Source organism: Tinamus guttatus, unplaced genomic scaffold, assembly GCF_059628265.1.
Source record: "Tinamus guttatus ecotype Peru unplaced genomic scaffold, ASM5962826v1 Tinamus_guttatus_pri_ptg000158l, whole genome shotgun sequence".
Classification (NCBI taxonomy): domain Eukaryota; kingdom Metazoa; phylum Chordata; class Aves; order Tinamiformes; family Tinamidae; genus Tinamus; species Tinamus guttatus.
This window is the reverse complement of record NW_028288692.1, coordinates 1-26,259: the sequence shown is the minus strand read 5'-3', so window position 1 is coordinate 26,259 and position 26,259 is coordinate 1. Positions and strand designations below refer to the sequence as shown.

The 26,259-nt window shown below is 40.0% G+C and overlaps 1 protein-coding gene across 1 annotated transcript in view; it reads right to left on the bottom strand.

Annotated features, from left to right (window-relative positions):
* LOC104569029 (EGF-like repeat and discoidin I-like domain-containing protein 3) overlaps positions 1-25,763 on the bottom strand; it is a gene marked incomplete at its 5' end in the record, with an annotated part of 167,844 nt that extends 142,081 nt beyond the window's left edge. Inside the window, 2 exon segments of the mRNA XM_088522745.1 lie at positions 25,634-25,673; positions 25,675-25,763. Of these exon segments, the coding sequence (XP_088378871.1) occupies positions 25,634-25,673; positions 25,675-25,763 (129 nt within the window).
* Positions 25,764-26,259: the final 496 nt, after the last annotated feature.

The following is a 26,259-nucleotide window of genomic DNA, read 5'->3' as shown; positions in this document are numbered from 1 at the left end:
TCAAGCTTCACAGTATTCCTCATAAAGTAGTATATGGGAGAGAGCATATGACTTGAGAAATCCAGAAAAAATAAATTTTAAAGTACAGCAAAAGTAAAGTTGAAGGGGGCAGAACCACTATAATGTTATATGAGTTTTTGTTTATAGTAATACTTGTGTTAATCTCAGAGTGATATGAAAAATGTTTGTCCTAAGCATTCAAATAAAAGGTAAGGGTCATATATATATAAAAAAATGAACTTTTGATGGTTTTGACTACATTATCTCTATGTAACAGACCACGCAGGAAGAGTTCTGCTAAATGATCCAAATGAATCACCTTGTGAGTAGTAAGAGTACAAGAATATGAAACAACAACATTTTCTGACTTTGGGTTAAGAGAAGTGAAAAATAAATGATACTCAGTACTAAACCTCAGGGTATCAAAGGAACTACTATGGCTTACTGGCTTCTAATAAACTCAGCATCAATAGTTAAGACTGCAGTTTTAATGATACAGATGTTTCCTTGAAAACACCAGCTTAAGAAGTTTGTCTCCTTCTTAGTCTATTGACTTGAGTTCATTTTTCCTAGCTGCCTCAACCCTCTTCTCCAGTTCACAGGATGCTGCTGCAGGCATGACTAATGAGGCAGGGTATCATCAAGCAGAGGACTAATCATGACAAGCAGAGTTTCCACCAAAACTCTGTATCATCGAACCACAGCCTTTCTCTGTTCCACACTGCCTGTGATGTTATTCCGGATGGGCTCGGGATTCGGCAATAATCAGCCAGAAGGAGGTGACTACATCAAGCATTTATTCAGGTGAAAGCACATAAAATAAGCAAAGTATGGATAACTACTCACGAGGTGATACCTGCCGATCTGGACCCGAACAGCCTCTCGAGCTGGCAGATCAGAGAGAGGGAGTTGCTGACCGGCTCCCGCGGAGACAGCGTAGGCCTCAGAGTGAGGAATTTCTTCTCCCCCCTACTCTCTCCTCACTGTCCTCTCTATGCCCGGTGCATCCTGGCACGTAGGGTCAGCACGACCCAGGAGGCAGGCCGGGGGGCGGACAAACTCTGCCTCTAGTTGTGCAACTCTCCCCTCCTGGGTGCGCAGGCTCATATACCAGTCGGGGGTCCCAGCCCTCAATTCGAGGGTCCTGCCTTCCTCCTCTTCTTCCTCATTTCCGGGTGTTTGGCCTCCAAAGCTAGTTTGGAGGACGTCTGCAGTTAAGTTGGCTACAAGCCCAGCCGAGCGGCCGGCTTCAACAGGTTTCCAGGGGGGGCTGCCTGTGAACCGGGCTGAGCAGCTGCATCCGTGCTCCTTGTCGCTCAGCCTAGGCAGGCAAACATCTTCTTTCTCAAGGCCTGGCCTCTGCTTCTCACAGGAGATTTTTATGACTCTACAGATCACAGAAATTTCCATCTCCAATACAAATGTTAAAAGTGATAAAAACATCTCCAAGCCACAGCTTGGACGATTAACACTAATTCACCAATTCACTGTAGCTGAAATGATTGCCACTGTAACCAGCGATATAAACAGTTTGCACCTCAAGATATTAAAAAGGAGTAAAGCCCAAGAACTAGAGAATTCTTTCAAGCGTAGTATTTCTGTCAACATTTAAATGGGTTTGCACCACTGCTTGAAATGAAAATTAGGTCATCTGATAGAGTGATATTTAGTGAGGGTAATGAACACAGGGACTTGGCCTGTGATTATGTTGTGCGGAAAATCTCACTGTCAAGAACTGAATGTCCAAAAAGGAGACAGAGGAGTCCTAAAACTTTATTCAAATAAAGGGAGAGTCCACCGGCCATATCCCTGTGGGGCCTCTCAAATTGCTGGAGGACGCAGCCCCCCTTTTATCCTAATTTCCCGACCGAGGGACGCCCTCTCCTTTTCCCCATTGGCCAAGGTACTCAGAAGTTACAGCCTTCCCGGCCCGCCTACACCAAACTCCAGCCTCCTGCCATCTGTTCTCACCTGAGCTCACCAACTCCTTTGTCCCCCTTGCTGAAGAATGTGGGGGAATTGCCCTATTTCCCTCCTTTGTAAAGGCCCCCATCTCCTTGCAGATGGCTCTTTTTGTCCCACTCGGCTCATGGCTCCACTCAGTCTCCCCTCCCTTTGTCCTGCTCTTCAGCCAAACTGTGGAGAAATCCCTTTATTGATGAATACATAAACTTGAGCATTCTGCTCAATGTTACATCATCACATGTGTAAAATACTGATATACAGTAATACAGATAACAGATTAAGCAAAAAGATTTCTTAAGCTTTGTTCCTATTTCCTGAATAAGCATCTGCCCCCTGCTCCTATTTCTTTCCACCCCACTCCACCCCATCCACAATCTAGAAGTCTAGTCTGATGATGTGATTGCTGGGGCCATTATTTCTCTCTCCAACTCAGTAATATTGACTGATGACACTGAAATGTGCAAAGGAAGTTATCATATTAAGTTTTTTTTTTATCTCTCTCTGATTTTAAACATTTCTTCCAACCCTGCTAGACTCTAGACTCTATTTTTAGATTCCGGTTTGAATTTGGTTAGCAATGAATTTGGAAAACCCAGAATTTATGCTACTTAGTCGGGGAGGGAGGTGCATTTGTTCATGTGAATAAGAGGTTTTATCTCACAGTCTGAAAAGGAAGTTGGATTTGCTCTTCTGCTGTTTTTTTGTTTGTTTCCCCCCCTCCACTCCCCACCTAGCAGGTAATAGTAGGACATAAGTACATCTCTTCACAGCACTCTTCACAAGGCCCTCAGGAAGGGCAATATTCATCTTCAGCTGGCTAGGCTATATTTGAAATTTGAAGCTATTCTAAAAAAAAAAAAAAAAAAAAAAAAAAAAAAAAAAAAGCTAACATCAAGCAGGAGAACACCAGGTAACTCACTGCTGCAAGTTTATGATAACTCCCTATGCATTGATAAAACTATGCTTGGATGACAGATGTTAAGTGCTAATCTAAGTCCTTAATTAAAAATGTGTGGAAAATCTCCCTGTCAAGAACTGAATGTCCAAAAAGGAGACAGAGGAGTCCTAAAACTTTATTCGAATAAAGGGAGAGTCCACCGGCCATATCCCTGTGGGGTCTCTCAAATTGCTGGAGGACACAGCCCCCCTTTTATCCTAATTTCCCGACCAAGGGACGCCCTCTCCTGGACTCATGCCCCATGGACTCACAAATGACCCCAAATCCTCACAAATGATTTTTTTTAAAAAAAATCAGGACTACAATATTGTTTTGAGCCTGACTGCTCTACCAAGATAGTTTCCACACAACACAATCTTCTTCATAGAAAATCTGAGCTCTACATTGCAAAATGTGCCAAGAGACGAATTCAAAGGAGCAGATGGCAGCTAAAATGAAGGACAGAGTTAGAGGACTCCTTGCATGGGAAAGTTAATACCAAAGGGCAAAGACGTTGGTGTAGTATGCACTTTTAATAGTCCTCTAATAACTTCAGGAATAGGAAATACCTCCTTAAAAAAACTGCACAGGACAAACATAGGCATGGGAAAGAGAAGACTTGAGTCATGATCTAATTAAGGATGAGCAGACATTGTTAAATGGAAAAAATATAAATATATACTTTGATTGTCCAGGTTAATACTGGAGGCAGGAACACAACACTTAAGGAATAATTGACATATCAGTATACACTTCTAACATCTTTGCTTGGGCAGAAACAAAAGATCCTATTACTTTTGCAGTCAATGTGGGTTTTTATTTTTGACTTCAGTATACCTGGAACAAATACCTGAATGTATTTGAATACATTCCTATTGATTATGAAAAAATATACACTGTAAAATATGTATGATGTAGAGTGTCACCAAACAAAGTTAATGTCCAACTTAAATAAAATCCTACCCTCTTCTCAATCTCAAAGAACTTGCTACCTTATGTTTGTGTTAAAAATGGGAACACAGTCTCACAGGAAATACCAATTTATCTAAGAATATCAAAAGAACAGTAAGAGACAGTATTGAACCTGGGCCTCTTCAAATGCAGCACTTTATTTTGTGCCCTTGCATGGACTGTCTGACCTAAAATATGGGAGACAAATTTAAACATGGACCAGTCTTAATACTACAGATCATTGCATTCAAGACTGATTGACTCCTGTCTCCTTTTTGGATATTCAGTTCTTGACATCGAGATTTTCCGCACATTTGTATCTGGATTCAGTAATGCCTCGTGTTCTTCAAACAAGGGGCATACGAAGAGGCCAGGTACAAACAAGACTCTATATATTGTTCTAAACCACTGAAGACTTTATCTCTTATCTCGTGGCACAGCAATTCGCTTTGGCCCTCAAAGTGGTCATCATTCTGGACTGCACAGACACCTAACAACAATATGCACTTTTTTTTATATTGCCCTATAGGGCTATACATTGGCACAAACAGAGCAATAATAGAATAACAAAATGTACTGCCAGTTATTCAACTTTCTTCCCTTAAGTATTTGCCACCTTCCAATCTCTGTTTAATTATCTAATGTATATTTTACAGTAAGTTGATTGCCATACTGTCATTATTAAATTGCATTTTAAGGCCCAATTACAATCAGAGTGACGGAAACTTCTTACTGCTGCCATAGTCTTCATCTGTTATGTCCTAGGTAAATATATTTAAGTGCATGAAAGACTTGTTTCTTGACATATGGGAAAATGACAGATAGCCATATTCTCAACTCAGAACTACTGAGAAAATCTTGATTGGAATTTGATTGCTTTAAGTGCTCCAAGGAAATAAAGAAATTAACCTGCTTGGTTTACCTGGACAGAACCAAAAGAATATTGTTTTATTGTTCTTTCCCCTTGTCCAACACAGAAAATGTTGAGCAGACTCTTCTGTTAAGCAGAAGTGAAAAAAAAACTCTTTATGTTTGGGCCAGCTACATCTTTTTTCCATGATCGTAGTGGAAGATCTAATTTTATTTTCAGCCCTTTTAAGAGACAAAAGAAAACAGGGCAATTTATAAACTGTTGAAATAGTAAACAATATACTGTTATACAAAAAAGCGAAATGAAAATAATTAATACTTTTCATTAGAATTTTCCCAAATTTTTAAGTTGAAATTTAGTTTCTCTTAGTTTTTAAGTTGAAGATACACTTGTTAGTGTTTCAAGTCAAAAATTCCTTCTGAATTTAACCCACATTCATGAATAATTTGCATGTTCCCCATGGCATTTTCCAGTTAATTTAATATTCATGCAAAAATAAGTTCAGGTCTAAAAGATGAGCAAGCTAGATGTCTAAAATGCTAGCAGATGCAGTTTTATTTTATTTTCTATTACTTAAATTTATTACAACATTTTTAACATCAACATAAAAGGATATCTAATAATAGTAACCAATAATAAAGTAAAACCAAAATAACTCTACTGACCTAAGTCAAAAAAAAATCATCCCATATTATTTTGTCAAACTAAGTTAATTTTTTTCCCAAAAAACTTTTTCCTTACTAGGAATCTTATGATGCCTTTGCTGAGCAGAAAGTATTCCCCTTAAGGGACTTCATTAGAATATTAAGTTTTAAATTAAGCCATGCATTTTAAAGTCTGTTAATTACTATGTACAGCATTCTGCAAGAGCTTTCTATATCAAAGATTATTATGACTAAGTATAAGATATATTTCATTCTAGTTTCTTGAATATAGTAGTCATGAAAAATTCATCAGGTGAGGAAATTCTTCTACTTTAGAAACATTCCACATTTTAACCTAGTGAATTTTAGCCATGACTTTGCAATAAAAGGACAAGCTAACACACTATATGAAAAAATAAACACACATATACTTATTCATATATTCATATTCATGCTGATTGATGGTAGATCAAAATGTCTGATTTCTACTAGTATTCAATCACTAGAATGAAACAGTCAATATTCTCTGCACTCCCCAAAGATCTTTACAGTAGATCTACTTTATAAATGTACCATTGATTGACTGAATTTACCGTCTTCTGGTGGCCTGAAGTAAATCAGTCATGTATACATTCGTATTACCTCTGGCTGCGCTTCATCTACTGCATCTCTCAGTATAAGAAATTTTTAAATGGCCTATCATTCCACCAGGGGCCAATTCAGACCTATACAATGCAGATATAAACTCCCCTGAAATCAATGGAGGTCTAACCAGGGCAGAATTCAAGCTAATGACTCTGGGATAATTCCTCTGTAATTAGGTCAAGATTTCCCAGCAGAAGTTGATCATGTAAATTTTGCTACCATTTTGCCAGGACAAGCACATACCTCAATGAGTGGGAGGCTTAATGAGGTTATAGTTGTTTTCCAAAATATATCAGAGAGCAAAAATCTTCAGCCTTTGCACCATGCAAGGCCTCAAAAGTTTCGGGGAGTTCAGTAGTTGCAGTGCTGAGGCAGGCTGTTGTGTGTGAGGGAGAGCAACCAGGTCACAGGAAAGGTTTTTTTTCTTTCACTCTATACAGGCAGATGCTGTTGGGATCCTCAGAGTAGAAGGCAGCTCAATTTAATGAGCTTTCCTTTCCCTCAGAGTGTCTTGTACCTGATTTATCAAGCAATTTTCAAAGTCAGCAGTGAGCATCCATATAGCCACTTTTATGGACTGAGGGGCTTTGTAAAAACTGAGGAATGGCAAATGCTTGTTTCCGAGCAACATTAAGGAGGAAAGAAGTTAATAATAAATCCACATTATCCATTAAAACTGAAGAAGTAAATGGAGGTCAAGCACACCAAGACATGTCCTGCCCCCAATTGCAACATATGAAGAAATCACAGACTTCTGCAGCAGTGAAACCAAAGACCTTTATTTAGGGTTAAAGGCCACTTACAGAGCTTCCCCGCCCAGAGCAGCCCCGCCCTGCCCAGCAGCATGGGAGCCCAGCAACCCAACCAGCCAATCAGGCAGGTGATCCCATGCCGACCACGTGTGAGGCCGTCCAATGAGCTGCCTGGTCACGTGGGCACGTGGCTGTGACTCCCACCTCTCCTGCTCAGCCCTCCATCTGCCTAGGAGACATTCTTTGCTACTGACCTTAGGCTGACCTCCACATCTATTTTCTCTCCTTTATATTCTAGGAGTAATGGTGCCTTTTTTTCTTACTCGCCTTGAAGCTTAAAAGGTAAGGTTTCATTTTGTCAATTTTCTATATTGCCTTTTTTGCACCCTGTAGTAACATGAGCGATCAGTTGTATTTTTTTTATAAGAAAAATGCTTCTGACAGAAATCTTGCAAATTAATTCAGAATTTTCTATTAGATACAAACTTCCTTGCTTCTTCTTGTTTACTGTATGCCATTATATCATTCATTTTAAATAGCTTGCCGTGCTGCTGTTAATTGTGCATCAACATTTTCTATTTTGCTGAGACCATGAGTTATTAGTACATGGCCCATCTTCCAGGCATGACTTAACCTTAATACCTGTTCAGGTATGATAGCAGGATCATTCAAATCTTGTTTGTATAATTATTGTTGGTTGGGAATTTGTATCCACCTTTATGATGCCAGTGATCTTAATTCTCTAGGTCGTTCACGCACCAAACTTTTTCCAGCTATCCTACAGCAAACCGGGCAGTAAGGCTCTTACAAACCTTCCATAAGGACATCCCCCGTAGGCATGTAGGGGCCTGCTTTGCCCTTCACAGGACGTGCCTATCATCTGCTACCGCTCTGCATTAAAATTATATTACAAGTTGCCACTGCATTCTATCATGATCATAGGTTGCTTTTGCCTTAAATTTTTCATCAAGAATTCGTTGCCTTAATGCCAGATGTGTTTTTTTTTTTTCAGTTAGCCAAGGATACATCTGGACTCCCAAGCAGTCTATATGTATTATATATTTTGGAATATCATCTAAAAAATGTTTTAAAGAAACCAGAATGATCCAGAAGAACTTAGCATGTCTGATCCAATTTTGTTCAGGGCAGATCCAGACTACACTGGATAATTGTTAATACTAGTATTTTTTTAAACAACTAAGTTATTTGGGGTAAAAGAAGATCCACAGTCTATCCAACAGATTTTCTCCTTGATAGTGAGCTGCTGGATCAATCCTGCTGTACTTGAGAATATTATGAGGTTTTACACTGCTTATTCTTTCATCAATTTATTGCTGAAAGATTAATAGGAAACTATGTCTATATTCAAATTCTGGGTGTTCATCATACTGAATCACAGCCTTATATTTTGGTCAAATGCTTACACTAGCACTAGCTTTCTACTTTCTCTTTCAAGTTGACACGACTGTTTATATGCAATACCCAGCTGCACATGTGTCAATGACTGTGCTGTGCAACTTTATGTCCATTTAACATCTTTTCTTGTTTCATGGCTTTTTCATCAAATATCTTTACCTACGGACTTGAAGAATGGTTTTACTGTGTGACATTGTTAGGTCCGAAATGTCAACAACCACCCGCACGCTCAATCCGTTAGATTATAAACAAGCTTTATTAGCCGGCTGGCGACGGGACCTGGACAATACCCAAGTACCCGCGCCGTACAGGCACTGCCGCGTGCTTTTTATAGGATTTTCTCTCTTCTTTTTTTTACTTCTGTGGTTACTTTTTCGCAACATTCCTAACTGATCCGAGTTATCTTCCCTCTGATCTTTGCAAGTTCTGCAGCTAATGCAGGTGGCAGAATGCAGTGCAGGATGCGGTGCAGACTCTCTCTTATTCCAGTGTCTGCAAAGTTAAGCAAGCACAGTTACAGAAGCAGATTGCGGGTTTATTATCTAGTCACATCTTTTCATTTTTACCCTGTGGTTTTGAGCAGAGCGCGCTACCACAAAAGCAGAGTACGCGACCCAGTTACAGAATGCACTACCCAGCTATCCCTTATTTTCACTTCCTTGTTACAAAATGTTTCACATGCAAGATAGATACAGAAGCAGATCGCAAGGTTATTAACCCTAACTCTCCCATTACCTAGGTATAATTATTTTTCTCACCCAACAACATATAATCTCATTTCTATCATCTCACCCACAGTTAAAATGAAAGTCTCAGTAATATAACCAGAATACTAGAAATATTAGAAATAAAGCTTAGGCAGTTCTGTCACTCAGCTGACTAAAGCTAAAAGAGAGATCACCTGATCACTATCCATCAGTAGTTCCATATAGAAAATAAATCCAAAACTGAGAAGCTTTTCCTTATCTTGATAACAAAGATACAATAAAGTTCAGCAACTGAACTGTAAATTAGAGGCTGTGGCTTTCCAGATGCAGAGTTGTACCGAACTGTACATCGGACCTTGCCGTTGGTCAGATTAGTGGTCAGGAACAAATTTGTCCTGATATTTGGATAATCAAAACACTGACATTTTCCAACTATTTTTAGAGTACCGATTGCCAGCTAGATCATCTGAGCATTTCTCACCTAATCAAATCTCCAATATTAAATTCTCCTCCTCTTCACGTGTATCACACATGCAAGTGTCCTCACTTGATGCCCCGTGATTTACAGAAGATCACACTATACTTCCCAAGAGTCTGTTCCAGTCATAACGTTGATGAAACTTCATAGTCCATCAGGAATTCAACTGGAATTTACTTGCATACTAGCGAATAACAGACTTTGATCACTCAATCCTCATGGTACACATATATTAAAGAGTACCGCAAATATACTGCACTACTTTGGAAACTGCTTAACACAGTAGCTACTGAATACATTGCTTTTTTTGTTACCTCTTGCTATAGTTCTATAGAAGAGGAATATTAAATCATTTTGTTTATGATACATTCCCATAAACTGGGCAATTCTCTCCTGCTTTCCCTGAACCATGACATTTGCCATCTCAGTGACACCATCACCACACTGCCTTCAAATGTAGGAAGCCGAGTCCAAAAACATTTGCTTTTGAACTAGACCTACAGAACTACTACTACTGCTACTATTCTGAGGTCTTTCTACAGGTTCTTCATATATATACATGTGTATGTATATATGTGTATATATACATGCATGTATGTATAAACGTGTGTTTATATATATATGTGCACATACAAACTTCCTATATTCCCATAGGATGAAAATTCCTAGTCCTAAGGACTAAATCCATACAGCGCTTATCAGTAAGAGGCAATTTTCCTGAAGTTTCACTTGAATGCTATGGAAACAATTCCCTCTTCTTTGCTGATCCCTAGCTGTTTTGCTAGGTACTGTGTTGATTCCTTTTAATCATGTTCTTTTCATCAATTTTTTTCTCACCAGGTAGACCTTTGCCATTATGTTTCATGTACTGCACTCTGGGTTCCTTATTAATCACATTCTCTTGTTGTTCCTACTCTCACCAAACAGACAGCTACCACTATGTCTCATGTACCACATGCTGGCTAATGACATGAAAAAAATCTGTGCTTATAAAGCAACATTAGCTAAATTCTTATGCAAATACTAGAACTAACATAATAGAAAGATACAAACTATACTTTTAAGTCTCTCTCTCCCTGCCTGCCCTTTCCAACTCTTCTGCTATGCAGCCAGCAGACTTTTCCCAGATTTTAGGGAGACTCTCACCTTCCCTGTCAAGCCAAGGCACTTCAGCACAGAAAATGCAGCTTTCCTCTTGGGTACACCAAAGACATTCACTAACACCATGTGCCTTACAAGGCAATCAGCCCTCTAGAAGTGAAGTCAGCAAGAAAATTTTCACAGAAAACAGGGAAGTAGGCAACAAAAGGCTGTGATTTAGGGCTGCCACATCCAGAAAAACAGTGGAGTTACCATGGACTATACTGGAATGAACAGAGCTCACTAGAAACACACATACAATGCAGTTTGTTACAGGCAGAATAGGAAATTAAATTCAGTGGCAAATTAAATTATATACAAAAAATACACCATTAAATTCAATTTCGATTAAACAGATTATTGCAGTTCTAATATTAATTTTCCAAAATAGGAGCGTGATCTTTTTTTAAAAGTACTGCTGTCAGTTTGACCTTAGTAATGCCAGAAGTCTGCAATTTAATCCTTTATCTGTTTAAAGGGAAGATGTATGAAAGAAATGCTTCACACATCCATTACCATTCCAAATAGTATCAAGATTCATAGCCTGCTATTTTAATATTCTGTTCCCTTATTTTGGAAAACTATTTCCTGGTCTCTGGGTCTTTGTATATTAAGGTGTAGTACTTGAAACATAATTAATCTCTTTATTGTTGGATTATTAATTCTTTTTTTTAAAGTGCTCAGGTCTTCTCTTCCACCCTGAGGGCAAATGATGAACATGCCATTATTTTGGAAGAATATATAACTTATGATTGATACACTTAATTCCCTTTGTTATACTGCATTGGTCAGGGTGTGCTCTATATAACTAAGACCGATCCCAATGACACCACTAGTAAGGACAAAGTTAATCCACTGCTGAATTTTATTGCTGACTTAAGATAATGTATTGTTCAGCTATGAGCTAATGACTCCTGCAGATGTTTCTTATTTCATGCCAGCAAAAGCTGAAATTAAATATTTTGTTTTTATGGCCATTATAGTTCCCCTTACAAATTATGCCCCAGTCAGTCATATTTTTGAGTAAATCAAGTGACACTGACAATGCAATTTTCTTATCTCCAAAAATTAATCTTACAGGACCAAGTTCTGCCCTCATTAGACTGCTCATAACGAATATAACTGATAATTAAAAAGTTGACGAAGCTAAGCGAAGGAGGGAAGTAAGAATTTTTAATCAAAACAAATCCTCCCTCATTTCTCTCAAAAAGAATACATTTGTATTTGGAGATATTGCTATGCCTCTGTTTTCTCATTATTTCACACCCTTACTACCCCCATCTTACTTCCACACACACATGCAGAAACCCATGAATGCATCTACCTTTTGTTTAATCCAATGCACTATATACTTCACCATATTCACAACTCAGCAAAGTGTTGTTTATTTTCAGGTAATAGTAAACTGAGTACACTGAGTTTTAGCTGTAATTATTTTTCTTACTTGTTGGCCAAAAGTTCCACAGGAACTTAAGGAAAAATTTCTTAACAGTGAGGGTGACAGAGCACTGGAACAGGCTGCCCAGAGAGGTTGTGGAGTCTCCTTCTCTGGAGATCTTCAAAACCCGCTTGGATGCAGTCCTGTGCCATATGCTCTAGGTGACCCTGTGTGTGCAGGGGGGTTAGACTAGATGATCACGAGAAGTCCTTTCCAACCTTAACAATTCTATGTTTCTATGAATGCAAAACCTTTTTTTTTTTTTTGTTCTGATATTCTCTAACAACTTTCTTAACTTACTTGTCAAATGTTTGTACTTGAAAAGGCTTAATAAATACATGATGATTTGGTTAGAGGAAGAGAGGAAAAACATTATGCATGAAGTGGCTTCTAACCAGACTTCAGCAGACCTCTAATAGCTAACTGAAGATGCAATATAGCTTATACTAAGGTCTAAGCCTTCTCTGACATGCAATGAGGAAACCAGTGAGGCTGTAAGACAGTAGAGCAGTATCTACTGATTTGTTACAGGTTCTCCTTATTAATCAGAATCAATTCAGTTCTGGCTAGTGCTTTGTCTGGCTTCTGCTACTAAGTCTTTGTTTTCTAGATTTAAATCAGAAGTGTGAAGCACATTGCACAACACATGAGTCATTCCACTTAAATACACAGACATTTTCATGGACAAGAGAAACACTACTTGTATTTCATTTTCATTTGCACCATAAAAGACTCCTTAATAACTGTTAAGTATGGTTTCAAAGAATAAACTGTAAGGCTCTTATCACAGCAACAGCTATTCTATCCTTCCTAGTGTCTTCTACGCTTGCAGCTAGAAAGATCAGTTCAGTGACCCTAGCCAGCAGAAGCTATACAGTAATTGCTGAAAAAAAAACTTACGAGGAACCACACATTGGTTGATACTTAAAAGAAAGGACTCTGGCATTTAGAGATATCTTGGACTTTCCCTTGAAAATAAAGGGTCTGGATCAGTCACATATGCACTACTCTCCATACCACCTTACTGAGGGATGTTATGAGTGATAGCACAGAAATATTTGGAACTCATACTTCTCATGTTCATTTTGGTGGGTACAAAGGATCTCAAATACATTACCCAAAGATAATCACACATCATGTGTAACACTCTACGTTGGCATGTATAGATTGATTTAGAATAAGATCAGAAAACAGATGTATATGAAGTACAGCCATGATGATTTAAAATGTTTGCATCCTTTTCTCTATGCAGAAAATGCTGGTCTATATAATTTAAATTACTTTATGGAATACCTAAAATAATACAGTCTATTTTGACCACCCCATTAGTATGTAAGGAGAGAAGGAGAGAGTAAGTGTAGAATATCAGAATTACATATGCATGTCTTGTATTCATCCATTTGGGAAAAAAACCAGCAAACACTTTCATACACCCATGGATACTTGAATTATATATTTGTCAAAAGCATAGATCAGAAGTCTGGACCTATACATATTTGCACCAATTATGCACCAAGACACATAAGCTGCACAGCATTATAAATATGAACAAAGCCTAAGCATAGGTTCACCAAAACACCTAGCTTGAACTTTACTACACCTTTTCCAGTCTCAGAGACAAAAATAACCAACACAAGCCTAAGTCAATGCTCCTAATAGTTTTTTCAACTTGCAGAACTGGTTGTCTCATAGTAGAATCAATCCATGGAATCCAAGATGGTATGAAAGACTGTAGAGTTTGTGCCTCAAATTATGTATGTCGGTGTTATAGATATTCCCAAAGAGGCCCATCTGAAAATATTTATTTCCATCCCTTTTTTTTTTTTTTTTTTTTGACTCTAACTTGTGCTGCAACAGTATTTCTCAACCAGGCGTTCAGTTCAAGTAATACATTTGACATATTATACAGGAACCGTAATTAAGCACAAAATCTGGTTGCAATTCAGGAGCACCAGGCATCCAGCAGACTAATCTTATTTACTTAAAATTTCCCATAGGAAATACCTTGGCACTTGGACAGAATTCACACCACTCTGGTTTGCGACAGTTCTGCATGACCTACATGCATGCTCTTCTGAACATTTTCCTAAGATGCTAGAGGCATCTGTGTTAGAGCTTTTAACCAAAACATGCTCTGCTACTGAGAGTTTCATCCCTCCAATGGAAAAAAGGGGCTGGAAACATGTTTTGCAAACCATCCTATGCTCACATTCTTATTTATCTTTGCAAGGTCTCATCCTGAGCAGTAGCTCCAGCAACAACAGTCTGGATGGTTTGCATCTGTCTCCTTTATTACACAAACATGTGAAAAATCTTCCTCAGTATGTACCACTGATATTTTGACAAATGCTCTGAAGAGTATGACCACAACCACTCATTTCTAGCTTGTTTCTATTCAATTTTCAAATCATAAATTCACAAGTAGAAAAAAAAAAGTGCGGCAGGATTTTCAAGGTAGCATTTGTTTGGCAGCATCTTTTTGGCAAAAGTGATAAGCCTTCCACTACCTACAAACATTGTGGGGGGGTCATCTTGAGATTGAACACCTTGCAACACACCTTGCAGAAATGGGATAACAATCTACATTTCAAAACGCTTCATAAAAGATATACCCCAATTAAACCCAGGAGTTTACTAACTGCTTTTTTTTAATACTATTTCAAAGAATTTCAGTTTCAGTACTCAAACACAGAGGTTCTTTTAATAAAATATTAGCTCTTGTCTAAATGAACATGATTGTATATCACTCAGCAGTAAAATTCAAGTGCTTCATAGATTACTTGATGAAGTTACTGATGCTATATCCCCCATGTTAGCAATTTTGACCTTTCTTCATTCCTTATTTCCACAACAGTAAGCAACATCAGGAACAAATGTTACAGTGCAAATGCTGTGGGATTATCACATTTTCTGTAATGAATGTCATTAGGGCCTTTTGCTCAATTCAGATGTTTGTATATTATATGCTGCCTGGGCTTCTCACAAGCTAACAAATAAGACTTAATTTGTCTTTTTTATTATTTATCGATATCAATTTATTGCCTTTTAAGTCCAACATTATCTTTCATCTTGAAGATCTTGAAAAGATCTCTCAATGAGCCAAGTGCCCTAATATGTGATTTCTCCTGCAGAAAAACTGCTTTAGAGTAATCAATTCCACATTAACCCCTGTAGATTTGACACTCTCTATACAGACTACAGAAGAAGACACTGAGAGGAATACTCTCAACATACGGAATGTACAACAGCTGTAGCCTTAGGAAGAGGAAATTCAGTAACACATACTCATATTGCAAATTTTAATCAGAAGGAAAGTCAAACAAGACTGTCCTCCAAACCAATTAGCAATGCCTTAGGGATATATCCCACTAGAAACAAATCAACAAAAAGCAGATTCACACAAGACCAGCTCATTTTCATCAGGTGCTGTGCTGATGGGGCTCCATTTAATCACTTCTTACATTGCTCAGCAATGGCCAGTATCAAGAACTCTGTAGCAACAAGCAGTTGCTCAAAAAACCCCAGCACTTTAGTGGTATAGCTAGTCCTATTCCAAGAGAAATCAGCATACCACACAGTTTTAAAATGTGTCATAACTGGAGCCCAGGAGGGAAGAATTTGTTTTCTGACCCCTCTAATCACATTATTTTCCCAAAAGACAGTTGTCTTCTACCATGAAATAAGATTACTTTTTATACATCTAAACAAACATGGATCTAATTCATCATTCTGCTGTTTCATTTTTATACCAACATAACTATTGAAAAAAAATCCCCAAAAAAGAGATACTTCTTTCCTTTGCAACTTATACAAAAGTTAATAAATCGATACCAAGATCAAAGTATGATGGCACTTAATCAGAGAAGTCACAACCATTTAATAAAATCTTCAAGTTAGCAGTGAGACACACTGTGACCAAGTCACTTTATTAGACATGGTCATGAAGGCAATAAATATAGTGAATTTGGATAATACTACAAATGCAGCAGTGAGAACAGATGCTGAAATGTGGAGCCCATAGGCCAAGCATTTTCCACTATTCTTGGCAATCTGCACTGAGTACAGTATTGCATTAGGAAGAGTGCTGCCAGCAGGCTGCGGGAGATGATTAATTTCCCTAAGGTGATTAAGGGGTTGGAACATTTGACAAGTGAGGAGAGTCTAAAGAGAGCTGGGTTTGTTCAACCTGGAGAAGAGAAGGGTTGGGGGATCTCATCAATGTGAATTAGTACCTGACGGTGGGGAAAATAAATAAGACTGAGCCACACTCTTCTCACTTGCACCTAGTAACAGGACGAGAGACAAATGGCAGAAGCTGAAACACAGGAAATTCCTCTTAAGCATGAACAAAATCCATTCCTCCCTGAAGCCATATATTCTGGGACTATAAATGCATCTTTGAAATCATTCATTCATTTCTGCTCACAGCATTAAAAAGCACGTGCAAGACTGATGGGAAACCAATGGGAACATTTCATCCTTACAAACTTTTGCTAACAAGATGTTGCCCTGTTAGTGGGAGAAGTCAGTACAAGCAACACAGAGACCTAGATCATACAGAGAAGGCGATAAAGGCAAGAGATTATAGCAGTTTCACTCTGGGTTTAATCTTGGTTGCTGAACATTTATTTCATACCACAAAAAAACCCTTTGATTCCTGTCTTCCAGGCTCAGTTAACAGATATAGTAGCTGTCAACACAAGAGTTTCCCTCGGAAACTGGAAAGGCTGAACAGATGTGGAAACGACTATAGTATGATAAACAAGGAACCCCACTTCTTTTTATAAATAAAATCACTTGACAGAACAAAAAAAAACAACAAAACAAAAAACTGGCATCTTTTTTTCCTTTCGGCTCTCCTCCCTTCTGTCAGTCACCATCCTGCACTTAGACCCGAGTTGTCTATAATATGTGCATCATAGCATTATACCATTTATGTGTACCATACAAATTCCATCCTTTTAGAATACATGTACATGTTTTACCACGTTTTTTTTAATACTGACTTCTTCTCAATGACTGCTGAGAGCTGATGCAAAGGTGAAAAACATCTTCCAAAAGGGTCTCAGCAGCCTACTAGAAGGCAACTTTGGAGGCTGTTTGCAGGGTACACCCTAATGTGCTTGCTGCTCTTCCAACCTTCTATTGTTGTACATAATTTATTCTCTTATGCAGATTAAACCTGTTCATTTTATCCTCAGAGACAGCTACTGAGTATCAGATTTGAAATATCAAAAGTATCAAGTTGCTCATTTTTCAAACATGAACAGCACGGTCACTTATTGAATACATTCTGACAGCCTTGTTGCATGCTAAACTTAATTGGCCTTTTCTGTAGCTTTTATCATCAGTCCTGTATTTCTTTTGCTGTGTTTCCCCTCCGTATACACCAAACAGCACAATACACAGGCCCAATCTCATATTTTCCCCAATGTAATTTCAAAGTATATAGGCACACTGTCATTTCTGCCCTCAAGCAGTGTCCATCACATTCGTGGTTTTCCTGAACAATGCATATGGGTTCTGCTCATTGCGCATAACAGCAGCAGTTTATGGTACTCTGATTTACATTGTTTCTGCAAGATACCTGTGTATAGAGGAAGGGTTAGAGAGCCGCGGACGTGGCTGTCCAGCAGGCCTGCTCAATTCCAGCCTTCAGGTTTCAGTGAAAGAACAAAGGGACTGCTAACTAGGAGATAAAGAAGTAGACCAAGGTCAGAGGGAATAAAAGAGCTGTTGAACTAAAAGGATGAGCTAAACAAGTAAGGGGGGCTGTAAGGGTCTTAGATCATTGTCTACCAATTAGGATCCTGTGTAATTACATCACTAACTGCTAAAATCATATAAATGTACTGCATGTAAGCTAATAAACGAAGGCAGTTCCAGCTTCTAGGAAGTTGCTGTCTGGCATTCCTGACCCGCTCCAAGCTGCAACAAGTGGCGCCCGAACAGGGACTCGATTCCGAACAGGGACACAATTCCGAACAGGGACCACAGGGACAACCCAACTGGGACAAGTACAGGGACCTGGCACAACGGTGCGGGATTCCGGAAGCGACGTGGGGACCTGGCACAATGGTGCGGGAAGGCGTCGGACCTGACACAACGGTGCGCGTATTCGGGGGACACGAGCGAGAAGTACGAGTGCAGCCGAGTGATCCGACCAAGAAGGTGGACCGGAGCGGGTAAGCCGGCCGTGAATGCGCACACGGGAAGACGGCGTGGGGGCAACGGTTAGAAGCAGAACTCCCAGTATACGTGCACATGGAGCGAGAAGCCGGTGTGCAGCTGCTGCTGGACTTGCTGGCAAGAAGGGAAGCGGCAGTGAGCACAAAGAAGTTATATGAGTTGATTAAATGGGCAAGGGAGAAAGGACATTTAAAGGAGCCACAACTTGTTTTTAGTATAACAGAGTGGCGTGAGATAGGGGACTCATTATGGGAAGCCACTCTGGAGGGCAGCAAAACTGCCAAAGAACTGGGTCATACTTGGCATGAGGTGGCGAATCAGCTCAAGCGTATGCAGGCTGAAAAGAGGATGGCAGCAGCGGCGACGCAGATGCAAGTGGAGGAAGCGCCTCCTGGTCGAGCCGCACCTGGCCGAGGGGCTATTGCTACCCCGAAGAGCTCCGCAAGGGAGCTGCTTGACAGCGTTACCGAAGGAGGACTGTCACAATCCTGTCGCCCGTCAGAGCCACCGGAACCTGCATTTGCTGGATCAGCTCCGACTCCCGAGTCGCCAGCACAGCCTACAGCGCCACCGCCCCCGGCGTGGACAGCTGGGAACTGGCCACAGGAGCAGCCGCCGGAACGGTGCAGGGACCAACCCTCTGATCGACTGTTCCGGGAGGCCCCCAGGGCCCTTGATCAAGTCCAGGCAGCTGGGCCAAAAACATGCGAGGGGTGGTCTGGATCCTCTGGTGTGGGGTCGGGTCCACAGGTCTCCTCTCGTTGGTCCGGTGTTATTAGAGATGCAATTTTGGAGGGTCAATGGGAGCCGGCCATGAGGGTGGCGTGCCCGGTGACCTTTGAGCCAGATGGCCAAGGTGGGGGAGCGGGCAAGTGGGATCCGTTTGACTGGAAAATTATGAGCCAGTTATGGGATACGGTGGCGCGTTGGGGGGGTCAAAGGTGAGCCATCCAGACAGATGTTATCCTATATCTTTAATAGTGATTTGCTTCTCCCTAGTGATTGTCAAGAGATTGCGAAATTGATTTTGACACCTGGTCAGTTGCTACTGTGGGAAAGACAGTGGGCGGCCCACGTGGCGCGCGAATGTGCCATACCTCAGCCTCAAGGAGATCCGCTGGAGGGATTACGGGTTGAAACGGTGCTGGGTCAGGGGCCGTATGGCAGTATTGACGTGCAAATGCGATATCCTGCCATCCTGTTAAGGCTGGTGACGCAAACTGCCCTATCGGCCTTTATGTCCTTACCTGAGGAGAGGAAAGGCCCTTCCTTCGTGGGAATTAAGCAGGGTATGAATGAGTCCTTTGGTGAATTCGTTGACCGCTTGCTTAAGGACTTGGAGGAAATGGATACGCTAGATGAGAAAACGAGGAAACTTATGGCTCAAACCTTGGCGGTTGAGAATGCTAATAAGCGCACCAGGGATATTCTGGTCACTTTGCCACAAGGGGTTTCGCTCGAGGAGATGCTTGAAGAACTTGCCCGTCGGGGTGTGGGAAACCCAGGAGCGTTTTTGGGGACCCAGGTAGAGCAGGCATTGCTTGATTCAGCGGCGCAGCAAGCCCAAGCATTTCGTGTCTTAGCCACTGCGCTACAACCTTTGGTGGGCCCGAGAGGAAACCAAGGAAAGAGGGAAAACGCGAATGGCCCTAAGTGCTTTAGGTGTGGAAGGAGGGGTCATATCCGAAAAAACTGTAGTGAAGGGCGAGTTTGGTGTCCTCGATGCCAGAATAACACCCATGCTAAACTAGAGAAGAGGGAAACACAGTTATTGAGTCCTAGTAAAGAAAAGGCACGGCTGGAGGAAGCTTATGATAACCTTAAAGATGAAATCCTTAGAATGAAGGAAGAGAGCAATAGCATTTCATCCCTTAAAGAGGAGTTAACTCAGCGAATAGCAGATGCTGAAAAGAAGCTCCAGCTTGCATGCAAAGAAAGGGATGCAGCTAAAAAGGAAGTAAAGAATGTTAAAGAAGAATTGGCTACTAGACTTAATTGTAATGAAACAGCTGAATTACTGAAAGAAAAAGATGAGCAAATCAAAGGATTAATGGAAGAAGGAGAAAAGCTTTCTAAACAGCAGCTGCACAATTCCAACATTATTAAGAAACTAAGAGCAAAGGAGAAAGAGAGAGAAAATACTAACACAAAACAGAACAAAAAGATTAAGGAACTGGAAGAGGAATTGCAGCATTTAAAACAGGTACTTGATGGCAAAGAGGATCTCGAGAAGCAGCATCGAGACAGTATTAAACAACTGAACAGTGTTGTAGAGCGACAAGAAAAGGATCTTAATAAGCTCCAGGCAGAGGTGGAAGATCTTGAAGAAAGGAACAGAAGTGTCCAGGCAGCACTTGACAGTGCTTACAAGGAACTTGCAGATCTTCATAAACCTAATGTCACAACGGACAGTGAGGCACAAGAGGCAGCCCTAAGTCGGGAAATGAAGGCAAAGGAAGAACTTGGTTTAGCTTTGGAGAAGGCCCAGGATGAGGCACGGCAGCAACAAGAAGCTTTGGCGATTCAGGTGGCAGACCTGCGGCTAGCGCTGCAACGTGCAGAACAACAGGCAGCAAGAAGAGAGGACTACTTACGGCAGGAAATCAGTGAACTACAACAGAGACTGCAAGAAGAGGAGAGTCGGAACCAAGAACCGAGCCAAAGTGTTACATCTGCTACACGGCCACTGCTCCGGCAGATAGAAAATTTGCAAGCCACGCTGGGAGCTCAAACCTCCTCGTGGGAAAAATTGGAAAAGAATCTTTCCGACAGACTTGGTGAATCTCAAGCCCTTTTGGCAGCAGCTGCCGAAAGAGAACGGGCTGCAACAGAAGAACTTCTTTCTACTAAAGTTCAGATGTCTTCTACTGAATCCCAGAATAGTCTTTTAAGGCAAGAAAATGCTTGTCTCCAGGCTCAACTAGAAGGGGAGAGAAACAGACTGAAGAAAATTGAAAATGAGAACAGTAGATACGAGGCTGAACTGGAAGGTCTCAAAGATGAGTATGCAAAAACCCTTGAGGAGGCAAGAGGGGAAAAGGAATGGTGTAATGGAAATGTTACCCACAATATGGGAACTATCCGGCCTAGGAAGCTTCCCACCGGGTGGTTTTTGATATGTGGGAACCGAGCTTGGGCTGGCATTCCGTCCCAGCCTATGGGTGGGCCTTGCACATTTGGTCGCCCTAGTATGATTTGGCCACACGGCCCTCCGGGGAACAGCAAGACCCTGTTAAGGCAATCAAAAGGAGCAGCGAACTCTCTTAGCTCAGAATGTGAGGATAGCATTGATCTCTGGAGCACTTGGGAGGTTGTAGCAGCGTCCTTCGTCCCCGGAGTATCAGCCACGCGGGCACACCGAAATATTGAACGCCTTGCCTGCTAGGCCTTGAAACAAGCGAATGCAACCAGTACTGTGCTTAGTGAATTGTCGTATGACTTGTCTCAGGTACAACATGCTGAGCTACAAAACCGTGCCACTATTGATTTCCTGCTTCTTGCTCATGGACATGGGTGTCAGGATTTCAATGGGATGTGCTGTATGGACTTGCAGGATCACTCGGCAGCCATCCATCAGCAACTCCACGACTTGATCAAGCATACGGAGAAAGTAACGAGGATGTGGGATTTTTCGGTCTAGACGGACTAACGGACTGGTTAGGAATTGGGGGATGGATAAAATTGTTGATGAAATCGCTGTTAATGTTGTTACTATGGGGACTGTTGCTTGTAGTTGGCTTAATGATTGCGAGTACCTGTTTGCGCGCTTTAATGTCACGTTTGTTAACTGCTTTTGCACGCAATCCGAATCTGACACCTCAAGGCTGGCTTACTTCCCGGGGTCACCTAATCTAAAGAAAAAGGGGGAATTGTAGAGGAATGGTTAGAGAGCCGCGGATGTGGCTGCCCAGGCGGCCTGCTCAATTCCAGCCTTCAGGTTTCAGTGAAAGAACAAAGGGACTGCTAACTAGGAGATAAGGAAGTAGACCAAGGTCAGAGGGAATAAAAGAGCTGTTGAACTAAAAGGATGAGCTAAACAAGTAAGGGGGGCTGTAAGGGTCTTAGTTAGATCATTGTCTACCAATTAGGATCCTGTGTAATTACATCACTAACTGCTAAAATCATATAAATGTACTGCATGTAAGCTAATAAATGAAGGCAGTTCCAGCTTCTAGGAAGTTGCTGTCTGGCATTCCTGACCCGCTCCAAGTTGCAACACCTGTGTTAGCTAAATGTCATCTCTGTCAATTTGTTGTCTGTAATGCATTTCAATATCAGTATTAGAATTCATGTTGCCAGTGATACAAGTCTGCTATGGAAGTAATTCAGGCCCTGGTGTCATCACTACTTTGGAAAACATCCTACTATTTGTAAAGTTTGACAGAATTACCTTTTGCTCTTATCTGTTTACCTAAATCCTCTTCTGCCTCACTGGATGATGTGCTGTATTGCAAAGAATCAGAATGCAATTTTTCCGGCTTCCCTCCACCTTATCCTCCACCAGCTTATGAGATATTTAGAATCAATTCGAATACAAAACCCATTGAAACTACCTGGCTATACAAACAGGGTAATATTATAAACCTATCATTCCATCTCAAGTCTTTTCACAATTCTATGTAGAGCATTTAGTATAAGGTAATATAAGAAATAAGGCAGGAGTACGATTCTGATTCTATGATCAGAATATGATTAGTAACTTGAAATATATGAACACCTTATAATTTGACTAGCTAAATAAAGTAGAAAATAGTAGAGATGTATAACAGAGAAGTCAGGACCTTCCATAGATAATATTTAGAAAAAAAGTTCCAGTAAGAATTAGCCTGAAATTAAATGCCATGATCATGTCAGATTACTTTATGTATTACCTTTATTAAGCTAATAAATTTTTTAACTCCCATTACATTCTTATGCCCTTGAACATACATAGAACACCCAAACTATCTTGAAACTTCATTGCTGAACTTGGGTAAGAGATTTAATTTTCCTAACTTCATCCATTTTTATGCATCTATCTTTCTTCTTTTATACTAATTTATAACATCTGCATTCACTCATTTTAATCCATGATTCAGTATGTAAAAACCCTGTTATATGTTACTGTGAACTTCTCCTGTCTGAGGTACATTGCTTGAAAATTTGTGATTTTCCAGCTAAGATCTGGAGATCAATAGTATCCTGTCACCACCAGTGAATAATGTCTAATGGTGGTACATCTAATGAGAGGGCTTTACAGAACATCCACCTGCTTTCCACATGTGCTGTACAGCACTAACAGAAAAAAGGGAACAAATGACAGATTCCTCTCTCTTCTCACCTCTACCCACAATTTATTTTTATTCTGTGTCCTAACTTCCTAAACGCCCATATTTCAACCATCTTAGTATGTTCAGCTACACAGAAAATTGAAAAAAAAATGTTTTGAGTTTTTACAGGGTAAGAGAAATAACTTTTTGGCAATAATTCATTAAAAAGCCAAAAGGAAGTAATGTTTGTTAGCACTGTCTCTCCAATCTTACATCCTCTAAAAAGCAGTCTCAATAAAAGTGATCACACAGACTCTTGCAGTGCTTTGCTTGGCTCCTACCAGACCCACCTTTCAAGAACTATTCTAATTGAAACACTGCAGAGTTTAAATCAGCTGAGTCTGACTCATAATTACTTTGCTTACATTATTTGTTATCATTTTCATAGAAGAAATTAGAGTACTATCTTGGATTACCAGCTTTCATTGGTTTCATAACTATGTAGAGGAAGTTAATGCTGCATCAGACCCAGAAAGCCTTTACTAGAAAACAGAAAACACTTTTTCTACTCTTTTCTTCCACACGAACCATTTCTAAAGTTCTCAGAAAGTTACAGTTAGTCTCTGCTTGCATACACATAGCATAATCAAGCAGGAAAAGCAGAAATTAACACTCTTTTTTACCTGAAAAAAGAATATTAATAAACACTTAATTTAAATGTTGTCCATTCATTATTCCTTCTGTATTGCAAACTAAAAATGTAATATGTCTGCATATGAGCTGTATTCTCAAATCATTTATTTATGTTTTATTCCACTCAGATTGAGATTTTGATTGTGTAGAAGTGATTGAAGAATTCAGTTAATATACACATATTTTCAAGCCTTGTTAATATTCACTTGTAAGTTGCAATGGAGTTATCACAATATGCTTTCATATGATCTTCAAAAACAAACAAAATATCCCCATCAGTTCCTGGAATAAATTTTGCCAGAGTTACCTCATCAAGACAGACATTCTTAATCCTGGAACAGTGTATTGGGGTTGTCTGTGGCCTTTATTTATGAAAAACATAAAAGAACCTTTAGGATCATTAGTGTTAAAAAGGTGCTGAAACTAGCTATGGTACCTGCAACGAGCTGTCTGTAAAAGCTTAGGCTCTACGCTAAACTGTTGGTTTTGTCCTTCTGCTTTGGCACAAACAAAACCCGTGAGCTCTACCAGCTTACATTGAGGCATATTGGTGTAACCCAGATCAAAAAATTACAAACATGGATATAAGATATGAAATACCTGAAAGGCAGTACTACTATCAAATAGTTTGGCTGCCAGCAAAAGAAAGGCAGACAGAGCAAGCAAGGCTTTCAGATAAGAGAGACTGCCCAGAGTCACAACAGCTATAGCTTATTTTCCTAATACAAACAAGAAAGACTGCCTTCTCTTTTATCTTTTATCTTCCTATTGCAATAGCCATGACTATCAGAAAGAGATCTACAGAAGTTGTAGATATTTAAACAGTAGCATCTGTTTATTATTATTTGGCTCTATCATATATACTTTTGTACCCACTTCAGAAAAATTTATAAACTTGATCAGCTTGCAGCTCTTCTGTTTCACTGAAGCTAGTGGGATGGCCCATGACATAATGAGCTCTCTGCCACCTTCTCCTCTGCACTCTGCTGCATGTTTTGTAGCTGGCATTCATGTTCACAGGGAGTCTGAGGCATACACACATTACAAAATCTCAACACATTCAACTTGCAATCTATGTTGTCATTTAATGATCAATTACAGCCTCAGCTGTATTCTGAAGTTTTTTATTATGATTTCTCACATACTGTTTTTCTAACTTCGCTTCGTTAACCAATTACTGCCTCAACCTAGGCATAAAACTAATGGAAACCAAGCTTGAAATAAGATTAAATCATTGAAATCCGCTAAAGAACATTCAGAAGAGTTTGAACAACAATGATTTCTGAGGAACATTGGTTATGTTAAGTCACAACTACAATGTGGGGTTTTTTTTCAGTAGAGCACAACCTTTATAAGGGATTTTTATTTACAGATGCACTTCTGAGATATTGTTGAACTGTATTCTAATAATGACATTGATTTCTATGATGTAGAAATAAGGATAAGGCACCAATAACAAACAATGCATCAACGATTACACAAAACTCAGCAGACAATCACCAACCAAAATAAATGGGATATTGAAATAGTTATTCCAACGTTTAAAGTTTGCACTTACCAACCTCCACAGCTCTAGAACAATTGGGGTCTGTGAAGCCTCAGGACACACACATGTGAATAGAAGTCATCATTTAATCCCAATAGACAGATACCACCATTTTCACATGGGTTAGAGTCACACACATCTCCTGTGGATTAAAGGCAAAAAAGATTCTCAGCTTCTTGCGTAATACTCTCCAAAAAGTTATGCATAAATTCTTAAGTATTGTAGATTATTGATAACTGAGAACAGAAAGGAATGACAAACTAATTCCTTTGAATACCTCTCAGCTAGTTCCACTTTATACTTATTTAATAGGACACCCGTTTCATAATTTTCCCTTGCTTTCTTCTCCATAAAAATATATTCATAGAATCATAGAATCATAGAATGCTTAAGGTTGGAAGGGACCTCTAGAGGTCATCCAGTCCAACCCCCCTGCACACGCAGGGTCACCTAGAGCACATGGCACAGGACTGCGTCCAAGCGGGTTTTGAAGATCTCCAGAGAAGGAGACTCCACAACCTCTCTGGGCAGCCTGTTCCAGTGCTCTGTCACCCTCACTGTTAAAAATATTTTCCTTAAGTTCCTGTGGAACTTATGGTGTTTCAGTTTGTGGCCATTTCCTCTAGTTCTGTCCGTGG